This window comes from Anolis sagrei, chromosome 1, assembly GCF_037176765.1.
Source record: "Anolis sagrei isolate rAnoSag1 chromosome 1, rAnoSag1.mat, whole genome shotgun sequence".
Classification (NCBI taxonomy): Eukaryota; Metazoa; Chordata; class Lepidosauria; order Squamata; family Dactyloidae; genus Anolis; species Anolis sagrei.
In genome coordinates this window covers 32019345-32040235 of record NC_090021.1, presented here as the reverse complement: position 1 = coordinate 32040235, position 20891 = coordinate 32019345, and the positions used below count along the sequence as shown (strand labels likewise).

The window sequence follows — 20891 nt, the reverse complement described above, 5'->3', positions numbered from 1 at the left end:
ACACCCAGGTGTTTTGATGTCTTACCATCCTTGTGGGAGGCTTCTCTTATGTCCCTGCATGGGGAGCTGGAACTGACAGAGGGAGCTCATCCACGCTCTCCCTGAATTGGAACCTCCAACCTGTCGGTCTTCAACTGGAGCTGATAGAGGGAGCTCATCCACGCTCTCCCTGAATTGGAACCTCCAACCTGTTGGTCTTCAGTCCTGCCGGCACGGGACTGCGTAGTGACGGAAACAGTTCCTTCTAGTTTAGGAACTGATGTGCTTATTTGGGAAGGATTTGCAAGATGAATGATTATCTTGCTCTAGCCATTTGTGAGTATGCCAGCTGGGCAGTATAATAGACCATAGCCTTGTGATGATCTGCTACAGGAATCCCTGCCACACCACATTTCATTTTTGCACCATTAAATCAAGGCTACAGCATAAAATGCATGTGCCATTTCATATTGCAAGACATAAAAATGGATTTGAAGTTGGAATTAAAATTGCCTCGGGTCTGGACAGATGGTTGTGATTCACTTTCATATTTTGATATGTTGAAATCAAAAGCTGTTAAAAGTTTTACTGCATACATTTAAGGGTAAAGGAAAAGGTTTCCCCTGGCATTAAGCCTAGTCGTGTCCGACTCTGGGGTGGTGGTGTTCATCTCCATTTCTAAGCCGAAGAGCTGGCGTTGTCCATAGACACCTCGAAGGTAATGTGGTCGGCATAACTGCATGGAGTGCTATTATCTTCCCATCGGAGTGGTTCCTATTGATGTACTCACATTTGCATGTTTTCAAACTGTTAGGTTGGCAGAAGCTGGGCCTAACAGTGGGAGATCACTTCTCTCCTCGAATTTGAACCCCTGACCTTTCAGTCAGCAAGTTCAGCAGCTCAGCGGTTTAACCTGCTGCACCACCAGGCACTACATATAGCACTATGATTCCACTAACTATCATGGCTGCATCTTATGGTATCCGAGGGTTCACTCATAGCAGTTAAAGTGGAATCATAGTGCTATAATTATGTAGTGTGGAGGGAGTCCCAATAAACAAAAAATAATGCGCCCCTTTCTCCTGAAAGTATTGGCAAAGAGTTGCTTGTAGTTGTGGAGGCTTCAAACAGTAAAGATGATCTCTTGATTAAGATTTATGTAGTGCATTGAAAAGCTCCTAATTTTAACTACAACTATTAGTTCAAACAAGCTTCGGAGAATGCCTAGTCCCTAGCTGATCTATGCAATTGGTATACAGCCTTGCACTTTATCCCATGCCCTTGTCCCATGGTTACAGTTTTGCACTTATCCCATTCCCTGTCCGATTGTTTACAGCCTCGCCATGTTTACAGTAGCTTACTACCATTGGTTTATGAAAGCTCTTTTAATTGAGTTTTGTTGTTTAATATGCTTATATGTTTTATTCAACTGTATTTTTAAATTGTGTTTTATTTTATGTTCTGTTTTTGGCACTTTGTGCCGTGTGTAAGCCACTCAGTGTCCCTTCAGGGAGATGGTGGCGGGATACAAGAATAAAGTTATTATTTGATACATAACAATATTAGTACACAGCAAACAAGATCACTATGCTGGATTTTGTATTTGATCCCACGTCGGACACTTTCCAAGTGTCTAGGTCTGTGTGATGTATCAACAAATAATACATGCAGATCCGAGTAGGGTGGCCTTTTGCAAATGACAGATGGTAATTTGGTCAGCACCGATTGTTTTTAAGTGCAGGCCAAGGTCATTAGGCAGTGCACTCAGTGTGCCAATCACCACTGGGACCACATTTACTGGCATTATTATTATTATTATTATTATTATTATTAGTAGTAGTAGTATCTCCTAACCAGCAAGATCATTGGGAGACAAAATCCAAAAATGTGACTCTTCCAAGCTCTGTATTTATCTTTACTAGTATTTCTGTCCAGGACCTTTGCTAGCGTCATCCCTTTATGGGATTGCAGGACATGTCAGTTTGCATCAGCAGGAGAGTGCGTCTAATGTTACCTTTTAAAAATACATATTAGTCTGAGAAGATGCAAACTATTCATTGTATTGTTCTTGATAAATGCACAGGGATGCTTTTGCATTATTTAATCAGTGATGGGGATTGTCTAAAAATGTTGTTAGGGATTTTTTCACTGCCCCAAATCCATTGATTTGGCAGGTTTATTTGATCAGAGTTGGAAGTCAAAGAATATATTGGATCTCTTCCTCTGAGGGTAGCAAGGAAGAAATCCATGCTCACACCTTCCTTCCCAGATTCATGGAAACACCAATTGTTCTTTTCTCTCTGATGATGGAATTGAGATTGGAGAGGAAGACAAGGCTCAATCAGGATTGTGGAGCTGCATTGTCAAGCTATACATCTGCAAATTAATTTTTTCTGCCCCATATTCCCCAACAGAAAGGGGAGACAGTTAGTCATGTTTGGGGGCCCTCTTTTTGCCATTTTAATAAATAATATAATAAAACTTTATTATATACTGCTTTAGCTTCCCGAAGGGGCTCAGGCGGTTTCCAAGTATCAACACAGCACATACAGTGCCACAATATAAGCAAAAATAACAATAACAACATAAGAATAAAATTATCCCAATAACACACATATTTTAAAAATTCCTGCCTGTTTTCCATGCCTTTTATTTGTTAGGGCATGGGAAGGGATGGGTCAGAACAATTAAAAAGGTCGGGCCAAGACTGGTACAAAATCAAAATAAGATGGGCCCGGAATTTGGGTACAATACTGTCATAGGCTAACAACAGTAGCGGGAACGGGCCTGTGGATGCTCATTTCCAGGGGCCTGTTAGAAGAATGACCAGGGTAATAGATAGGAGGTGCCAGGCCGTATCCAACAATGTCTGGGCTGGAAATAAAGATCTCTCCTAGGACTAAAATAACCCTAAGGCGCAAAAAGGTATAGAAATTTCCTCCCATGCCGCAGAGGAAGCCTTTGAGGCAACATGTTGTTGGTGTTTTAAAAATGCGGTCCTCTGAGGATGGCATGCATCTTCCCCATTCCTAATCTGAAGGCCCTATATCTCTCCTGCACATTGACATGTCCCCAAACTAGCTAGTAATTTGTGCCAGACCTGGAGATTATTTAGATTAATTCCCTCTGTTGGGTTTCAGCAGGAGAAAATTGTTGTAAAGTGAAAGAAAACTGTAGCTCCAGCTGGGGAGAGGATATGGAGCAAAAAAGCTGCTTCCGTCATACTTATACCCTGCTGGCATGATGAGCCCTGCAGGAGTTTGGATACCTTGGAGCCTTTACCATCTGAGCTCTTTCTGGCAACTACTTGGAGTACCCTGTCCCTTTATTTTCAGTGCCATGTGTAAATAGATTTGGAGTTTTATCTAGAAATGTGTTTTATTGAAATAAGACGTTCAGACTATATTGCTTTCTGTACTTAGATCATGGATTTTATTTCAGCTGCTTGATTTGATTTGCATTGGACAATTGGCTTGCTGGTAGTGTATAAATCTCCACCAGTAGTGTGTAAATCTGAACTGATGTAGATATACTCCTACTCAGAGATGTTGGGGGAATTTGGGGTGGGATAGGTAGATCTCTGGTGTGGGGACAGACACAAGGAAGTGAACCACAACTACAGTGCCACAATCAGAGGTGAGAGGTCCTGACTGCAAAATCTCACAGTTGTGTTTTCACTTTGCTATTAGATTTTGGTACCATATATATGGCTCTCTTTCCCCTGAGATGATTGGCTCTATGGACTAGAGACATGTCTTTTCTACTCGGGATATAAGATGTCTCCCTCTCTTGGTGTGCAAGGTGTCCAGGAGGTCCTGGGTGGAGCTTTTCCTCCTGGCCACAGGTCCACAATTGGATGTTGTCTAGTTGCCTTTATGCACCTGAAAAAGAAGCAGCAGCCTTCCGCCCCACTCCATCAAGGCTGAATTCTGTTTCTTCTTTCTCAGGTGTGGAAGGCTATGCCACTATATCTTTTAGAGCAGTGGTTCTCAACCTGTGGGTCCCCAGATGTTTTGGCATACAACTCCCAGAAATCCCAGCCAAGTTTACCAGCTATTCGGATTTCTGGGAGTTGACAACCAAAACATCTGGGGACCCACAGATTGAGAACCACTGTTTTAGAGGCACTAAATCCTAAAGCTTTTCTCACACATCTAGATATCACCTGGGTTCTCTATTACAGGTAAACAATATTGAGAGTGAAACAAAAATTCACCAAGGGGATATAAGATGCTCTTGTATACCTGGGAAGTGAAATTTAGACTTTGCCCCTTGAGCAGCAGTGTAAGGACCCCCCCCCCCCCCCGAATCAAAATCCTGACTACGGGCCTTTTTCTGATGGTCTTAGGAACCCATTTGACAGAGAAGGGTGAAAATCTCTCCACCCTGTCTTTGTCTTCCTTTTTGGAAACAGACGGCGAATCCTCCCACCAAAAGTACTCCTCCTGATATGATTGGTTGGCCTCTCAGCCAGCCTCTCAGCCAAGGGATGGGCTTTTTCTGAGACTCCAAGCAGGGAGGGGAGAGCAGACGTGTTCTGCGCATGGCAGCGTGGTGCACATATGTCGGTGTGGGAGAGTATGCGAGACCTGAGGGAGGCTTGTACCAGCAAGTCCCTCCAAGGCATGGGGGTTCTATGTGGGAAGTTTGGCCCAATTTTATCATTGATGGCGTTGAGAATGCTCTTTGGTTGTAGGTGAACTATAAATCCCAGCAACTACAACTTCCAAATGTCAAGGTCTATTTCCCCCAAACTCCACCAGTGTTCACATTTGGGCGTATTGAGTATTTGTCTCAAGTTTGATCCAGATCTATCATTGTTTGAGTCCACAGTGCTCTTTGGATGTAGGTGAATTACAACTCCAAAACTCAATGTTCACCAAACCCTTCAGGTACTTTTTTATTGTTTATGAGTTCTGTATGCCAAGTTTGGTTCAATTCCATCATTGATGGAGTTCAGAATGCTCTTTGATTGTAGGTGAACTATAAATCCCAGCAACTACAACGCCTAAATGACAAAATTAATCCTCCACCTCCCAGCCACACCAGTATTCAAATTTGGGCATATCGGGATTTTTTGTGAAATTTGATCCAGTGAATGAAAATACATCCTGCATAACAGATATTTACATTACAATTCATAACAGTAGCCAAATTACAGTTATGAAGTAGCAACAAAAATCATTTTATGGTTGGGGGTCACCACAACTTGAGGGACTGTATTAAGGGGTTGTGGCATTAGGAAGGTTGAAAACCACTGGATTAGACATATGTAATTGTCGAAGAGCCTCATCACACTAGAGAAAAAATCAACTTAAAATCCGGTTTCTGCCTGCTGCAGAATTCTGGGGTTTGTAAGTTTAGGGAGGAGCCTTTAACAATTTCACTAAACTACAAACCACAGAATTCTGCAGGAGCCAGAAACTGGATTTTAAGTAAGTTTTTTCTTTCTAGTGTGATGAAAAAACCTTTGTTGATTCATTGCAAATCACCCCAAGATCTTCCAGTAGATCCCATTATATCTTCTGCTCATCACTGGTGTGACAGATGTGTTTGAAAGAAAGCAACAGCAAGATAGAGAGCATTCATTGCATAAATATTGGGGAGAAAACAGCAGCTGTCTTTGGCTTCCCAGTGTGTTTTTGCTATCTCCAGAATGATAAGGAAAATGTAGTCCCAGGAGCATATAACAGAAGCACACACTACATTTTAAATTTGTGTTTCTTTCTACTATGATGTGAAATACACCTCAAAATGCATTCAAGCATGAGTACCTGGTGCACATTTGGTTGATTTCTTTTGGGAATACCTGAGCATATGTCCGCCCTCATACAACAATGGAAATTTGTGTGGATTCCCAGATGAATTAAGAATAAGAAATGTGGGGGGGGGGGGGGGTAGTTGTAAGAGGAATATAGTGTGAATAAGAGGCCTACGTATTTTCCTGCAAATTTTCTATCCCAGATACTCCTTTCTAAGTAGATATATACAATCCGGATTTTGGAGATCTATCTTAGCCATGTCATAGTTTAGATCCGGAGGTTAACTTCAAGTGGTGCAAAGGATTTGCTTATTTATTCAAGGTACTTCTGATGATTTTCATGAACCCTCACACAGACTTCCTGTCCTGAGCCACTATATAATATTTTGGAGGGTCTTGGGGCTTTGAAATAGGCATGGTCACACAGTACATAGATAAGCTCTGGAATTCGGTGCTATAAGATACAGTGCTGTCTGCTAAATTGGATGGCTTTAAAAGAGGATTAGATAAATTAATAGAGGATAGGATCATCAATGGTTACTAATCAGCTTGACCCTATATCTCTTCCATTATCAGAGGCCATATGCCCCTGTTTCAGTGGCTGGGAACATAAGGCAAAGGGTGCAATGGCACTCAGATTGAGTTGGCAGATTTCTTGTAGGCAGTTGGTTGGCCATTGTGTAAACAGTGTTTCTTATGCTTCAGCATAACACTTTGTATGTTCTTATGGATGTCGTGGGGATGAGTGGATGGCGAAGTGCTTTTCCACCATTGCACATGCTCAAATTTGGTTCCAAATCGAGGTGTAGTTTCAGACATTTTTAGTAGTTTTACCATGCAAGCATCTTCTGTCCCTTTGCTTGGTATAGTTGAGTTCTGAAGATGATATCCTCTTGTTCCTCAGCCTGCAAAACATGGCTTACTCCCTGATATTCATCTCACTACTACTATCTGAAAGCGCTTCTTCCTTTGATCATGGGCACTGAAAATCTCTACAGTTTAAGAATTCTTGGAGAACCAGCATCTTTAATAACAAAGCGACATTTCAAATGACCTTAAAATGTGTTTGAAATAGTAATAAAAGCTTTAGCTGATGAGTCAGTGGTAGAAAATGCACCACAAGCAATGTAAGTTATGCAATTTTCAGTGTTCAAGAGCAAAAATTAATGAGAAGCAGCAATAAAATGGTGTAATGGACCCTAAAACCTTCATTTTAAAGACTCCAGACTGTTTGGAACAGAAGTTTCTCATTTTTCTTTGTTTATGTTTGATGTGAACTTTGAGAATATTCCTGGTCTTAAGTTTGGGTTGTCCCAGGAGTTTGGATTTTTCAAATAAATTACATGAAAATACACAGTTTTTGGTATGCTTCTGAGTCATGTATTTTTCCATGCAAGGTTCCCAGGGTAGACATATTTTGAAGAATATTTCCTATTAAATTCAGTATATTCATTTTTGTGTGAATTTTCTCTTGATATGTATTCTTGCCTCTGCATTTCTGAGTTTGACATTTACAGACTTGAGTATTCATGGATTTGATTAAAATGTGAACTCTAGGAATCTCTAGGTCCTTCATTGTGATTCCAAATCATCTGAAAGACCTAGAGATGATTAAAGAGCTATACTCTTGGGTTTAAAGGAGGAATTTTTTTAGTCTTTCCACACTTTTTGCTGTGGGTCCTGCATCCCCAACCCTAACAAAAATGGAAGGCTGTCTGAAAAAAATGGAATGAAAAACTCCACTACAAGGTTTCTACAAGTTTGAATTTCCAAAAAATAATAGAATTTGATTCATATATAGAATCTAGATTATAATGTGAACTGAATTCTAAAAGCCCAATGAAACTACAAAGGGAAGTGCCTCGTGAAATAATGGGCAATTTGGAAGTCCCTGAACAGACTCAGAAGTGGAGTGGGCAGATCAAAAGACAACCTGGCAAAATGGCACTACCTAGAACAGTGTTTCCCTACCTTTTTTTTTTGACCAGGGACCACTGTGACCATTGATCACCTTGACTAGGGACCACTTGACCAGGGACTACTTGAATAGGGACCACTTTGACCAGGGAACACTCCCCAACATTAGTACCAAAAAGGTTACAAATCACTTTGGGTTGCTGATTCAGAAAATTGCATTGGATACACCACATTATCTCAAGTTTCTGATGCAGAACATATCCCATCCAGTAGTCGCCATCTGCTCGCTCACAGAAAGCCATATTTAATGATCTACAGCTGATGTGCTTTTGAGGCAACGGTGTAGAAATGTTGGGGCCATTCGTTCTTGCGGACCATTGGTTGTCCATGAACCACAGGTTGAGAACCACTGACCTAGAAGAATCCTCTGTCTTGTTTGACTGTGGGGCAGAACAAACAACTCCGCATCTGTATGCTTGCCCACAATGCCTTGCCTCATGCACAGAGGAAGATTTGCTTAAAGCAGTGGTTCCCAACCTTTATTTGACCAGGAACCACTTTGACTAGGGACCACTCTCCAACATTAGTACAAAAGGCTTACGAATTGGTTCTTGGTCAACTTTAGATTCGATTTGGGGTGCTAATTCAGAAAATTGCATTGGACAGACCACATCAGCTCTAGTTTCTGATACAGAACATATGCCATGGTCAGTGACCGGGCAGGAGTGGCAAGCGGCATGAAATGATTGGAAATAAAATAAAATAAAATAAAGAGGAAGGAGGCTCGCAGACTAGATTTTCGTCCTAGCAGCCCACTGGTGGTCTACGGCCCACAGGTTAAGAACCACTGGTTTAAAGCTACCGACAATGCGGTCGCCGTTACCCATTTTTGGTCTAAAATTATTTAGCCACTTACGCTTCGTCTATTTTTTATCCGTTTTATACTTATTTATGCAATGTTTTTGCCATGAAATAAAAATAAATGAAATAATACACATTTCCAAGAAGAAATGTGAGATGTTTAACACATCTTTACAAATCCAGCTTTACAATCCACCTCAGCTAGCCAATATTTAATCATTCATCTCATTAATATTTAATGTACTCTCTGCTCCTTCCCTCCCAAATCTTTCTATTGCCAACATTCAAAATTATCATTTTTGAAAATCATGAATCATAAGCCTGGAGCTTTTTACTTCAAGGCAGGCATCAAGCTTTACATTTCTCTTACAGGAAGTCAAGCTCTGTTTACTGGATTAGTCGGTGACAGTTCTCAGACTTTACTGTGTTATTAAGAGGGCACATCGGTGTCATTCTAAACACCATAATCTCTGTGGTCACAGTTCGTCAAAAGTGAAATTACGCACTAGATTCTAAAACAAAACTCGATGATGCTTAGACTATGTTGAGCAGCTTAAGCCTGGGTAGTTCGCTAGTACTGTTAACAACCCTTTTGCTGGGTTATACACTATGTTGGGCTGTAGTTAATTTTCAGTAGGTATTCATTTAAATGCCAGCATTGGTGGGCATTGTGGTCCATCACAAAGTTTTAGTAAAAAAAATGGCATAAAAATCATTTTAAGTCTATGAAAAATTGGTTCAGATTAAAGCTTTGGAAATCCTCTTCCAATCTTGAGCTTTATGGATTTGTTTTTTAGGTCCTCCTAATGGAAAAGCCACAGTAGGTAATCTGATGATTAGCCCTGAAGTGAACTTCAAATTGAAAACACCAGTAGCGCTTAACACTCCTCTGCAAGCTGTCATCAAGTACATGACAAATAGGGCAGCAGCTCACAAGCTTTCCCGTGACGAGCTTCCTCTCGCTGAAAAGATCTTGAGGAGGAAATTGGGGAAATAAACTAGGTTTGTAATAACATGATGCCTCTCTCATTTGTGATCTTAAACTGTAACTCTGCACAAGGCCAAATCGCTTGCCATTCTTGGCTTAGGGATATCTGTAAGTGACTCTGTGCTTCTGTTTTCTTAACTGAAGAATGGCACGCAAGTGGACATGGATCCTCATCTATTCCAATGTTTCTCGACCTTCCTAATATCGCGACTCCTTAATACAGTTCCTCATGTTGTAGTGACCCCCAACCATTAAATTATTTTCATTGCTACTTCACAACTGTAATTTTGCTACTGCTATGAATCACAATGTAAATATCTGATATGCAGGATGTATTTTCATTGACTGGACCAAATTTGGCACAAATACCCGATGCGCCCAAATATAAATACTGGTGGAGTTGGGGGGATTGATTTTTTCATTTGGGAGTTGTAGTTGCTGGAATTTATAGTTCCCCTACAATCAAAGAACATTCTAAATGCCACCAATGTTGGAATTGAACCAAACTTGGCATGCAGAACTCCCATGACCAACTGAAAATACTGGAAGGGTTTGGTGGGCATTGACCTTGAGTTTTGGTGTTGTAGTTCACCTACATCCAGGGAGCACTGTGGACTCAAATAATGATGGATCTGGACCAAACTTGACACGAATACTCAATATGCCCAAATGTGAAAACTGGTGGAGTTTTGGAAAAATAGACCTTGACATTTGGGAGTTGTAGTTTCTGGGATTTATAGTTCACCTGCAATCAAAGAGCATTCTGAACCCCACCAACAATAGAATTGAGCCAAACTTCCCACACAGAACCCCCATTATCAACAGAAAATACTGTGTTTTCTGATGATCTTTGGCAGCCCCTCTGACCACCCTCGTAACCCACCCCCCGGGCTCCCGACCCCCAGGTTGAGAAACACTGATCTACTCCTTCCAGCTTGAAAACGTTTGCTGTTATCGTTCACCATTTACTAGTTACATAGGCTTAACTAGTTTGTTTCCCCAGCTAGCAGTCATTTCGGGCAAAGGAAGCATGTTCAACTGGTACTTGGGGCACAAATATCACTCCAGGTCAAGATGAACAGGTTCAAAAGCTTCAAGGAGAGATCAGAATTGCCAGATGTTTCTTGGATCATGAGGAAGCTTTATTTTAGGCTCACAGAAAAGCAAGAGGGGGGGGGGGGAACCAGAACACATGCATGGGGCACCAGCCTATCTTGTATAGGGAGGGATCAATGGCATGTTTTGGAACAATGTTTCATAGTTCACCTTGCTTGCTAGCATCATCATTGCATGACCCTCTTAGCCAATGTTGGTCAGGAGGGCATGGCTTTTGCTTGATCACACCATTTCCTGTTCTCTAAATATGGGCATGAGCCATTTCAGGCAAAAAGCATCTATCAATCATGCACTGGGCACTATTTGGGCTATCCAATCATAAAGCAAGGAGACAGGGGCAGAAGCTTCAGCGTTTTTCACCTAACTCAGCAATTTCTGCACAATGATGTTTATTTTTATTTTTAAAATGTTCAAATTCTGTCTCACACAAGGAGGAGATGGAGTTCCTATTAGTGAACAAGGTTGTCATAAGAAATTGAGATAGGATTTCTGCTTCTGAATGGTACTGATTTGCTGGTGGCTGGAAATGCCATCGTTCTTGTGCCCTGATTTCCACTAAGATGTTGGGAGCTGACTGATGTAATGATTCTTGTGTGATCTCTGCTTTTAAATTCAGTTTTATATGGCTTTAATGCTATAGTCTAGTCTCATTTTAATCTTAACTTTTTGTATATTTTTTGCTATATTGCGTTATTTTACTTGTACATATTTTTATTCTTTAAGCCATCTTGAGTTGCATGTTGGGGAAGAAAATGGGATATAAATAAAGTGTTTGATTGATGGATTGTTTACATGTAACCTTTTATTTTTCCCTTTGCAGACAAAGAAAGGGGAGCAAGAAAGAGCAGGCATGGCACTGTCTTCCTGGTTTGGGTGGAATGAACCCACCAGTCGCATTTCCCAGCGAAGCCCTACAGAGATGGTGGTGGAGACCCTGATGATGGAGTTTGGCTGGCAAATCAAGGAAGCGGAGAAGCAGCAGAGGGAGCGAGAAAATGAGTATCGTAAGATAAAAACTGGTGTTGACTATGGCTGGCTGGTTAGCTACCCAAAACACAGCTACGATGTCAGTCCAGGGGAGCGCTTGCAGCTAGAAGATATGTGCTCCAAAATACACCCTTCCTACTGTGGTCCTGTGATTATCAGGTATGATTACAATTACAACCTATATCTGTGTTAGTCTGGAATATTAGTATGCAAAGGAGTGTTGTAACATTTTAGAGATTAAGTCTACTCCCTTAGATGCATCTGATTCTTTCAATTTGCAAAATAATGTGGACTCACTACTCAGCTGCTGTGGGTAGTCCATGCAATGCACAACTGGACTTGCAGCAGAACTACTGCATCCAGGTGTTAATACAGGTCAACCAAACACAGGATTTACTCTGGAACTTCCAAGGAGCTCTGGAGTTTTGAAAGTGTGGACAGGTGAGCTGTTTCAAGCCTGATCTATTGCATGCATCATCAGTGGACCCACTGATGTGTTGCCACCAGCAAGCTGCTTTCTCCCCAAGGCTTGTTAGCAATGTTGAATTTCTGGTGATGTGACACCAGTGCACTGGAAATGTTGCCATCAAGTTTCTAGGTGGGAGCCGCTTGTTTATTTTATTGTTTATTTATTTCCAACATTTGTACCCCGTCCTTCTCAACCCCAGAAAGGGGACTCAGGGCAGCTTACAACGGCAACAATTCGATGCCAACACATACAGAATACATACACAATATATCACAACATTATACATTAAATAAAACCATTACATTAAAATGCATTTAAAAACATTGTTGCCAGTGATGTGGTGGCAGCCTTGATGCGCTGTTGGCCTGCTGGTCGAGTGTATGGCCAAAGAATTCCAAGGGTATATAAGGAAACCGCAAATTCAATTTGAAGTATAGATTTAAAGTTGAAGCGTTAGTGATTTCACCTTCCCAGGTGTGAACTATGTGGTGGAATGAAAATCACGTGTAGTTCATATTTTTACTAGTCCATACACTGTCTTGCTAGAGAAAAGATTTTCAGCAAAGAATAAGGTGTTTACTATTTGTTATGCAGAGCAACATATATACAGTCATGTGAACAGTTGCATTGACTCACACAATGTCCTTTGAGAGAGATTCAAATGTTCCTTGGGTGACGATGTGAAGGATTTTCTTCCAGCAGCTCTGAAGCAGAAAAAAAACTAACTTGTCTTGGCAAGCTCCTGCACAGAAAACCTAAACATGTAACTGTTGCCAAAACTCGCAGGCTCAGCTAGCATCCCAGGCGTAGCCCAACCAACTATGCTTCATGCTTTGCATTTTTCAGTTAACACACTCACCAACTGATTTTTACATGCTCCAACAAACTGTGTGTTTGTTTTTCTCTCTCAGATTTCGTCAGCTTGTTGCTGAATATGAGCCAGAAGCCCCAGAAGTGTCTCGGCTTTTCCGTTCTGTTCTTCAGGACGCCATGGAGAAGAGCAAAGAGGAGGAAGAGGCAAAGAAGCTGGCAAGGCAGTGGAACACAAAGCACAAAACAAGCATCTCCCTTTCAACTTTCAAGTCCCGAACCAGGATTTCACCCTTCAGCAGTGATATCAAGACTATTTCAGAAGATGTCGAGAGAGGCACTGATCCAGCCAGGAGAGTATGGAGCATGCCTGAATTCAGGAGTACCAAGGACTATTGACTTTATTTATAACAACCGGATTTTAGAAACAGACCGTTTCATGCATTAATTTATTTACTTATTTATTCACCCTTTTAAATGTTTTTTCCTCCATCCCTTTTTGGGTGTTCTTTCTTGCCTCTCTTTTGTTTTGAATCCACATGAACACATTTTTGACATCTTTTCTGTACATTTCTGTGCTTGTTTGTGTTTTCCCTTCTGTGTGTGCACATAGCAAACATTTCATACAAAACCGACCTCTAGTACCACAGGTGGCCACCTGTGTGGTATGCTGTGTGAAAAACTATGTAAAGGTTAGTCTGTCCTCTATAGATTGAAAGAGAAGCCCAGAAAGTAATTGTATCAATCGGCTCTGTGTTTCTGTTCCAACCAACTTCCAGATGTTTCTTCCACCGTAACTACAATGAATGCATGTGCTCCGTGGAACAAGTTGGCAAACATACACTGTGAGCAGCCCCAATGCTTTAAGGTCTGAAATGGCCCCAAATGGTCATGGAAGTCAATTTTGATCCATTTCCCCCAAAGTCATTTTTTTTCAAACAAGAAGTGACCCAATAGCTGACTTCTGGGTCACTTTGTGTTGGAAAAGAGGGCCAAAAATCTGGTGAAATCTCCACACCTCCCCCCAAGGTTTCTTGAAACATTCCCCTAGATTTTTGGTCCACCAATATTTCAATTTCTTTTTAAAATTGAGTGTGTGGTTGGTGTGTCTGGCCCTCTCAAGTGTTGGGGAGTAGGTCAGATGTGAAGGCCTAACAATGTTTTAAATCAACCACCCTATTCAGCTCCAGCTTATCTGTGGTTGTTGTGTGCCTTCAAGTTGTTTCCAGCTTATGCCAATCCTAAAACAAACCTATCATTTCATTTTTGGCAAGATTTGTTTGCCTTTGCCTTCCTGCAAGGCTGTATGGCTTGTTTCAGATCACCCAGTAGGTTTTCATGACTGAGTGAGGGTTCAGCTCCTGGTCACCAGAGTCGTAGCTCAAACCATGCTGGCTCTGTAGCAGCATATCTAGGGATTCACAAACAAGAAATTGCCATGCTGTGACTATATTCTTTATTCTGACAGCCAGCCAAAGCATTGTCACATTTACTCCTGCACAGAAGTGATGTTATTTAACAAGATAGCAACTTCCGGTGTGGTGTGCATGGAGGCTGGCTGAGCACTCTGAGAGCTCTCCAAGTGCCAGTTCCTTTGGGCAATCAAGTGGAGCGATAGCTCCTTCCTTGAGTACGGCTCGATGTCTGAAGAATAGCTGAACCCATAGGCTACCAAACCGATGGTCAAGTGAGGCATTTCCCCTCAAGGGAGACATCTCCAAGACCCAGATGAGGTGTCATAGGGTAGAGCTGATTGCTCTATAGCAGCATATCTAGGGATTCACACACAAGGAATTGCCATGATGTAACTATACTCTTCTGACAGCTACCCAAGGCATTTTCACATTTACTTCTGCACAGAAGTGATGTTGGTTAACAAAATAGTAAATTCTGGTGTGGGGTACATGGAGGCTGGCTGGACACTCCGAGAGCTCTCTGAGTGCCAGTCACTTTTGGTGATTGAGTAGAGTGATGGCAACTTCCTTGAGGACTGATCGATGTCCGAAGGATAGCTGAACCCACAGAATACCAAACGGATAGTCAAGTGAGGCATTTCCCCTCAAGGGAGACGTCTCCGAGACCCAGATGAGGTGTCATACGGTAGAGCTGATCACTCTATAGCAGCATATCTAGGGATTCACACACAAGAAATTGCCATGCTGTGATTATATTCTTTATTTTGACAGCCAGCCAAGGCATTGTCACATTTACTCCTGCACAAAAGTGATGTTGCCTAACAAGATAACAACTGAAGCAACTAGCATTATAAGATCCCTCGTTCGTCAGCATATATAAAGTGGGACCACTTTGACCTTATGGCATACTGGGGAATCTTTTTCCATCCAGATGTTTTGAACTTCAGCTTTCAGAAGCCCTAGCGAGCATAGATAAGGCATTTTGGACATTGGCCCGAAACACTAAACATGTGAAAGCTTTGCCTCTAAAAGGGGAAAGCCGAAATTCGTTGGCTCAAATGTGTGTTGACAGAAAAGGGGAATGACAATATTTTCGTGGAAGCTAGTCTGATTTATATTTTGCTCTCTGGGGCACTTATTCGTTCCTGTAAAGTAGTTAGATGGACCTTATGAGCTGCTTCTAAGGGCAGTTGAGGTGGCTACCAATCTTAGGTGGATTAGAGATGTCCATGCAGACTCTAGTATAGTCCTCTTCACCAGACTTGTGGTAGGGTGGGAGTGCATAAATGTATCATTGCTGTTGCCAAGAGCTCCTTAGGGATAGAAAGACCTACTGGCTTGTATGCTAGTTAGAAGAAAAGAGGAGTGTTTAGATGCACTGTTTCCATGGTGCAGTTCTAAGCAATTGCTGTCACTTTTCCTTCTGCTGTTTTGAAACTTAAGGTAGCACAAGAGAACTTTTTACTGGCTTATGGTATCCTTCCCTAGAATCATAGAGTTGGAAGAGACCTCATGGGCCATCCAGTCCAACCTCCTGCAAAGAAGCAGGAAAATTGCATTCAAAGAACCCCTGACAGATGGCCACCCAGCCTCTGCTTAAAAGCCTCCAAAGAAGGAGCCTCCACCACACTCCAGGGCAGAGAGTCCCAATGCTGAACAGCTCTCACAGTCAGGAAGTTTTTCCTCATGTTCAGGTGGAATGTCCTTTCCTGTAGTTTGAAGTCATTGTTCCGCATCCTAGTCTCCTGGGCAGCAGAAAACAAGTTGCTCCCTCCTCCTTGTGACTTCCCCTCACATATTTATACATACCTCCTCTCAGCCTTCTCTTCTGAAGGCTAAACATGCCCAGCTCTTTAAGCTGCTCCTCATAGGGCTTGTTCTCCAGATCCTTGATCATTTTGGTCGCCCTCCTCTGGACACATTCCAGCTTGTCAATATCTCCCTTTAGTTGTAGTGCCCAAAAGTGGACACAGTATTCCAGAGGTGGTCTAACCAAGGCCTGTTGGAAAAAATCCATTTACTTGTTGGAACAAGACACAGGTGTGTACAAAATCACTCCTGTCTACAGATGGAGGGCAACATGCAATCTTTCCACAAAAGGTCTGGAGTTCTGAGCATGTGATTGCTTTAATCATTATCTTTGCTTTGTGGGGCCATAGGATCCCTTTTAAAATAGATCAAAATTTGTGAGGTGCGATTAGGCTTCTCAACTGACCCTTGAAAATGAATGGGCTGCTCATAGTTTAGAGTGGCCTAGATTTCACACAATGTAAAGAGCATGGTTGGAATCATTTATTTTTTGGGCTTCCACTTTTTTTCTGGATTTGCTAGATTTAGCCTTCCAATATGTAAACAAAGCAGTGTGGATTCACTGCACTGAAGAATTTTGTATCTCTTATCTTTTTTTCCTGAGTATACCAGCAAAATATTATTTGATACCAAACTCAGGGCTTCAAAATGTTAGATCCAGTTTGAACCTGGAACATTTACACTCAGGAGCTAAAGAGAAAAAAAATCAAAATATTTTGACAGTCAAACATTTGCTATGCCATTTTCTATATCTTTGAATATTTGTAAGGTTATATGGCATTTGTATATTGCTTTTGCAACATTAAACAAGAAGCAAAATATCCAAATGTGGTGGTGTAAAGGCTACTGCAGGCATGGGCAAACTCGGGCCCTCCATATATTTTGGACTTCAACTTAATTCCTAACAGCCTACTGGCTGGGAGTTGAAATCCAAAACATCTGGAGGTCCCAAGTTTGCCCATGCCTGGACTACTGGCATGTAGTCCTTACCTGGACATTTCTTTTCAAGCTTTCCTTTCTCCACAAGGGAAAGGAAAACTTAAGGGTGGGAGAGAGGCTGTTCCTGAGGAATTCTGTCAGGCTGTTTGAATCTACTTTCACCAGATCACTCTTTCAAATGATAATTCATTATAATTGCTTCCTCTTTGTTGTATCTAGTACTGTGTGTGTTCCTTTTTGGGTTAGAGAAAAACCAGAAAAGCATGAAAAGCCATTTTCTAGTAAGCCATTTGATCAACTTTTGTATCTGTGAGTGGACAGGTGTTTATTGTACTACATTTTCAAATACATTTCTTTAATTTTTAGTTGCCCTTGTGAGATTGATTTATGTGTGTTGCTACATTTATTAACAGCTTCAGTATTACTTCTGGCATTACTGGACTTTTAAATTTTAGGCACCCGAATTTTTCCTTGTTAAGGCTGTAATCATGCAGTTCAGTGTTAGGCTAAACGAGTGGTTCTCAACCTTTGTTTGACCAGGGACCACTTGACCAGAGACCACTTTGACCAGGCACATCTTGACCAGGCACCATTTTGACCAGGGACCACTTTGACCAGGGACCACTTTGACGATGGACCACTTTGACCAGAGACCACGTTGACCAGGGACCACTCTCCAACATCAGTACCAAAACGGTTACAAATCAGTTTTTGGTCAACTTTAGATTCGGTTTGGAGTGCTGATTCAGAAACTTGCATTCAATAGACCACATCAACTCTAGTTTCTGATACAGAACGTCTGCCATGGTCAGCAACAGGGAAGGGGTGGCATGCGAACTGAAAGGAGCAGAAATAAAATGAATATAATAAAATAAATAAAGAGGAAGTAGGCTCGCAGACCAGAATTTAGTCGTCATGGCCCACTGGTGGTCCGCGGCTCACAGGTTAAGAACTACTGGGCTAAACACACATAGGGATTGTGCTGCAGAGGATTGAAAGGTAAAATTGTTTTTAAATGGGAGTACTGTATATGTTTAGGCCACAATCCTATCTCCATTACTCAATATACCTCTGAGCAGACATTTTATTTATTTATTTACTGTATTTGTATTCTACCCTTCTCACCCCAAAGGGGAGTCAGAGCTGATCACAGAACATACATACGCGGCAAACATTCAATGCCATTTTATACACAAACAAGACAGACAATTATACACAGTTAGAGGTATATATCGGCTTTTCCCATATTCGGCAACTTGGAGGCTTTGTGCTCGGTTTTGGAGGGTGTCTGTGTGTTGTTGCTCCATCTCCTGCCAAAGAGCTTTGTTTGTAGCTTCTTCCTTTGATCAAATTGCCTGCATTCCTTATGGGTGCCTCAGGATACCTCCCCACTTTAAAGCAGTATCTATTTATCTACTCACATTTTGCTTTCAAACTGCTAGGTAGGAAGAGGCTGGGCTAAAGGCCAGGAGCTCACCCTGACCCGGGCTTTGAACTAGCAGCCTTTCCACTGACAAGATTTACTGCAGCTGGTGGTTTAACCTGCTGTGGATAGCCTATATGGATAGCCTACCAGCTTTGCATCATTTATTAACTAAAGGATTACAGGGTGAAAATGCAACATAAGAGAGGTAGGGTTAAAAAGGCATTTGGCAAGGTGGGAGGAGGATAAAAGTCAAGGAAATTGCAAATCTAGATTTCTAGAAAGTATCATTAAAGTTATTTACAGAAAATAGTCAAGTGTAACTACATATTAAACAACAAAGAACAAGCCTCAACATTTTTTATTTCTACGTATGAGTGTAAAATCTGGATGAAGAATTCAACCTAATGTAATTTTGGAGAAGACTTGAACAGAAACAGTGGACAAAGGAAGAAGTCTTATATCAAATCAACTCTCACTAGAACAGACATGGGCAAACTTCGGCCTACCAGATGTTTTATACTTTGAAGTAGAAAACACCTGGAGAGCCGAAGTCTGCCCATGACTACACTAGAAGCTAGAGTACTGTGCTTTGAGATGTGACTCAATGGAGAAGGTGGATCAAATGGAAAGCAACAGGAAAGAAGGAAGAACTCGGGGCAGATGGATTGATTCAATCAAGGAAGCCATGGTCCTCAGTTTGCAAGACCTGAGCAGGTAATTGATGACCAAGGATCTTGAAGGTCTCTCATTCATACGGTTGCCATAAGTCCAGGTTGATTAGATAGCAAGCAACATCAGGAAGAAGATTTTTAGGAGGGAAAAAGATTGCTGAACAATTAGCATGATTTCTCCAAGAGGAAGCCTTGTTGAACAGAAATTGTTTTTAAGTACCAACATCATGTAGTTAGATGCTGCAAGTTGCATCTGGTTGCTGGAACACCTCAGCAAGTGAGAGTCCAAAAGTGGCAGGCTAAAACCCAGAACCTCAATCAATGGCTGATGCCAAATGAGAGACTCCATCCTGGCCACACAGAAAACTGGGAGACTTGGAAGGCGCTGAACAAATTGCGCTCTGGCACCACGAGATGCAGAGCCAACCTTAAGAAATGGGGCTACAAAGTGGAATCCACAACATGCAAGTGTGGAGAAGAGCAAACCACAGACCAACTAATACAATGCAATCTGAGCCCTACCACATGCACAATGGAGGACCTTCTCAAAGCAGCACCAGAGGCACTCCAAGTGGTCAGCTACTGGTCAAAGGATATTTAATAGAATACCAAGTTTGCAAACTTTATGTGTGTGTGTTTTTAAATACAATACAACTGTTTGGTTTGCTTTTGACACGATAAATAAATAAATGTAGTTAGATGGCCATGTATATCTGAGTAGATGAAGGGAATGCCATGAATGTAACATATCTGGATTTCAGTAAGGCCTTTGACAATGTCTCCCATGACCTTCTATCAAACAAGCTAGTCCAATGTAGGCTAAGCAAAACTATGATCTGGTGGATCTGTAATTGGTTAAGTGAACAAACCCAGAGGCTGATTCTCCCCAATGCTTCCTCTTCCTCCCGGAAAGAAGTGAAAAGTGGAGTGCTGCAGCATCCCATCCTGGGCTTGGTCCTGCTCAACATCTTTATTAATGACTTAGAAGGCATGATCATCAAGTCTGCAGACGACACCAAATTGGGAGGGATAGCCAATACTCCAGAGGACAGGAGCAGAATTCAAAACAATATTAACAGATTAGAGAGATGATTGGCCAAAACTAACAAAATGAAGTTGAACAGTGACAAATGCAAGATACTCCACTTAGGCAGAAAAAAATGAAATGCAAAGATACAGAATGGGGGATGATGTCTGGCTCGACAGCAGTACATGTGAAAAAGATCTTGGAGTTCTCATGGACAACAAGTTAAATGTGAGTCAACAATGCTATGTGGCAGCAAAAAAAAAAAAAAAAAAAAGGCCAACAGGATTTTGGCCTGCAACAATAGGAGTCTAGTGTCTATTGATGCAGGCACTGGACTGTGTTCAATTCTGGGTGCAGCAATTGATGTTGACAAGCTGGAAGGGCAACTAAAATGATCAAGGGGGGGGGGGGACTGGAGAACAAACCCTATCAGGAGTGGCTTAAAGGGCCAGGCATGTTTAGCCTGCAGAAGAGAAGACCGAGAGGAGTTATGATGGCCATGTATAAATATCTGAGGGGAAGTCATAGGGAGGAGGGAGCAAACTTATTTTCTGCTGCCCTGGAGACTAGGATGTGGACCAATGGCTTCAAACTACAGGAAAGAAGATTCCACCTGAACATTAGGGAGAATTTCTTAACTGTGAGAACTGTTCAGCAGTGGAACTCTCTGTCCCAGAGTGTGATGGAGGCTCCTTCTTTGGAGGCTTTCAAACAGA

The 20891-nt window shown here is 41.7% G+C and overlaps 1 protein-coding gene across 1 annotated transcript in view; it reads left to right on the top strand.

Moving 5' to 3' along the window:
* RD3 (RD3 regulator of GUCY2D) overlaps positions 1-17416 on the top strand; it is a 33329-nt gene extending 15913 nt beyond the window's left edge. The window contains exons 2-3 of the mRNA XM_060754321.2: positions 11443-11768; positions 12990-17416. Of these exons, the coding sequence (XP_060610304.1) occupies positions 11473-11768; positions 12990-13287 (594 nt within the window). The 5' untranslated portion in view covers positions 11443-11472 and the 3' untranslated portion in view covers positions 13288-17416. The remainder of the gene's footprint in view (positions 1-11442; positions 11769-12989) is intronic.
* The last annotated feature ends 3475 nt before the right edge of the window (positions 17417-20891 follow it).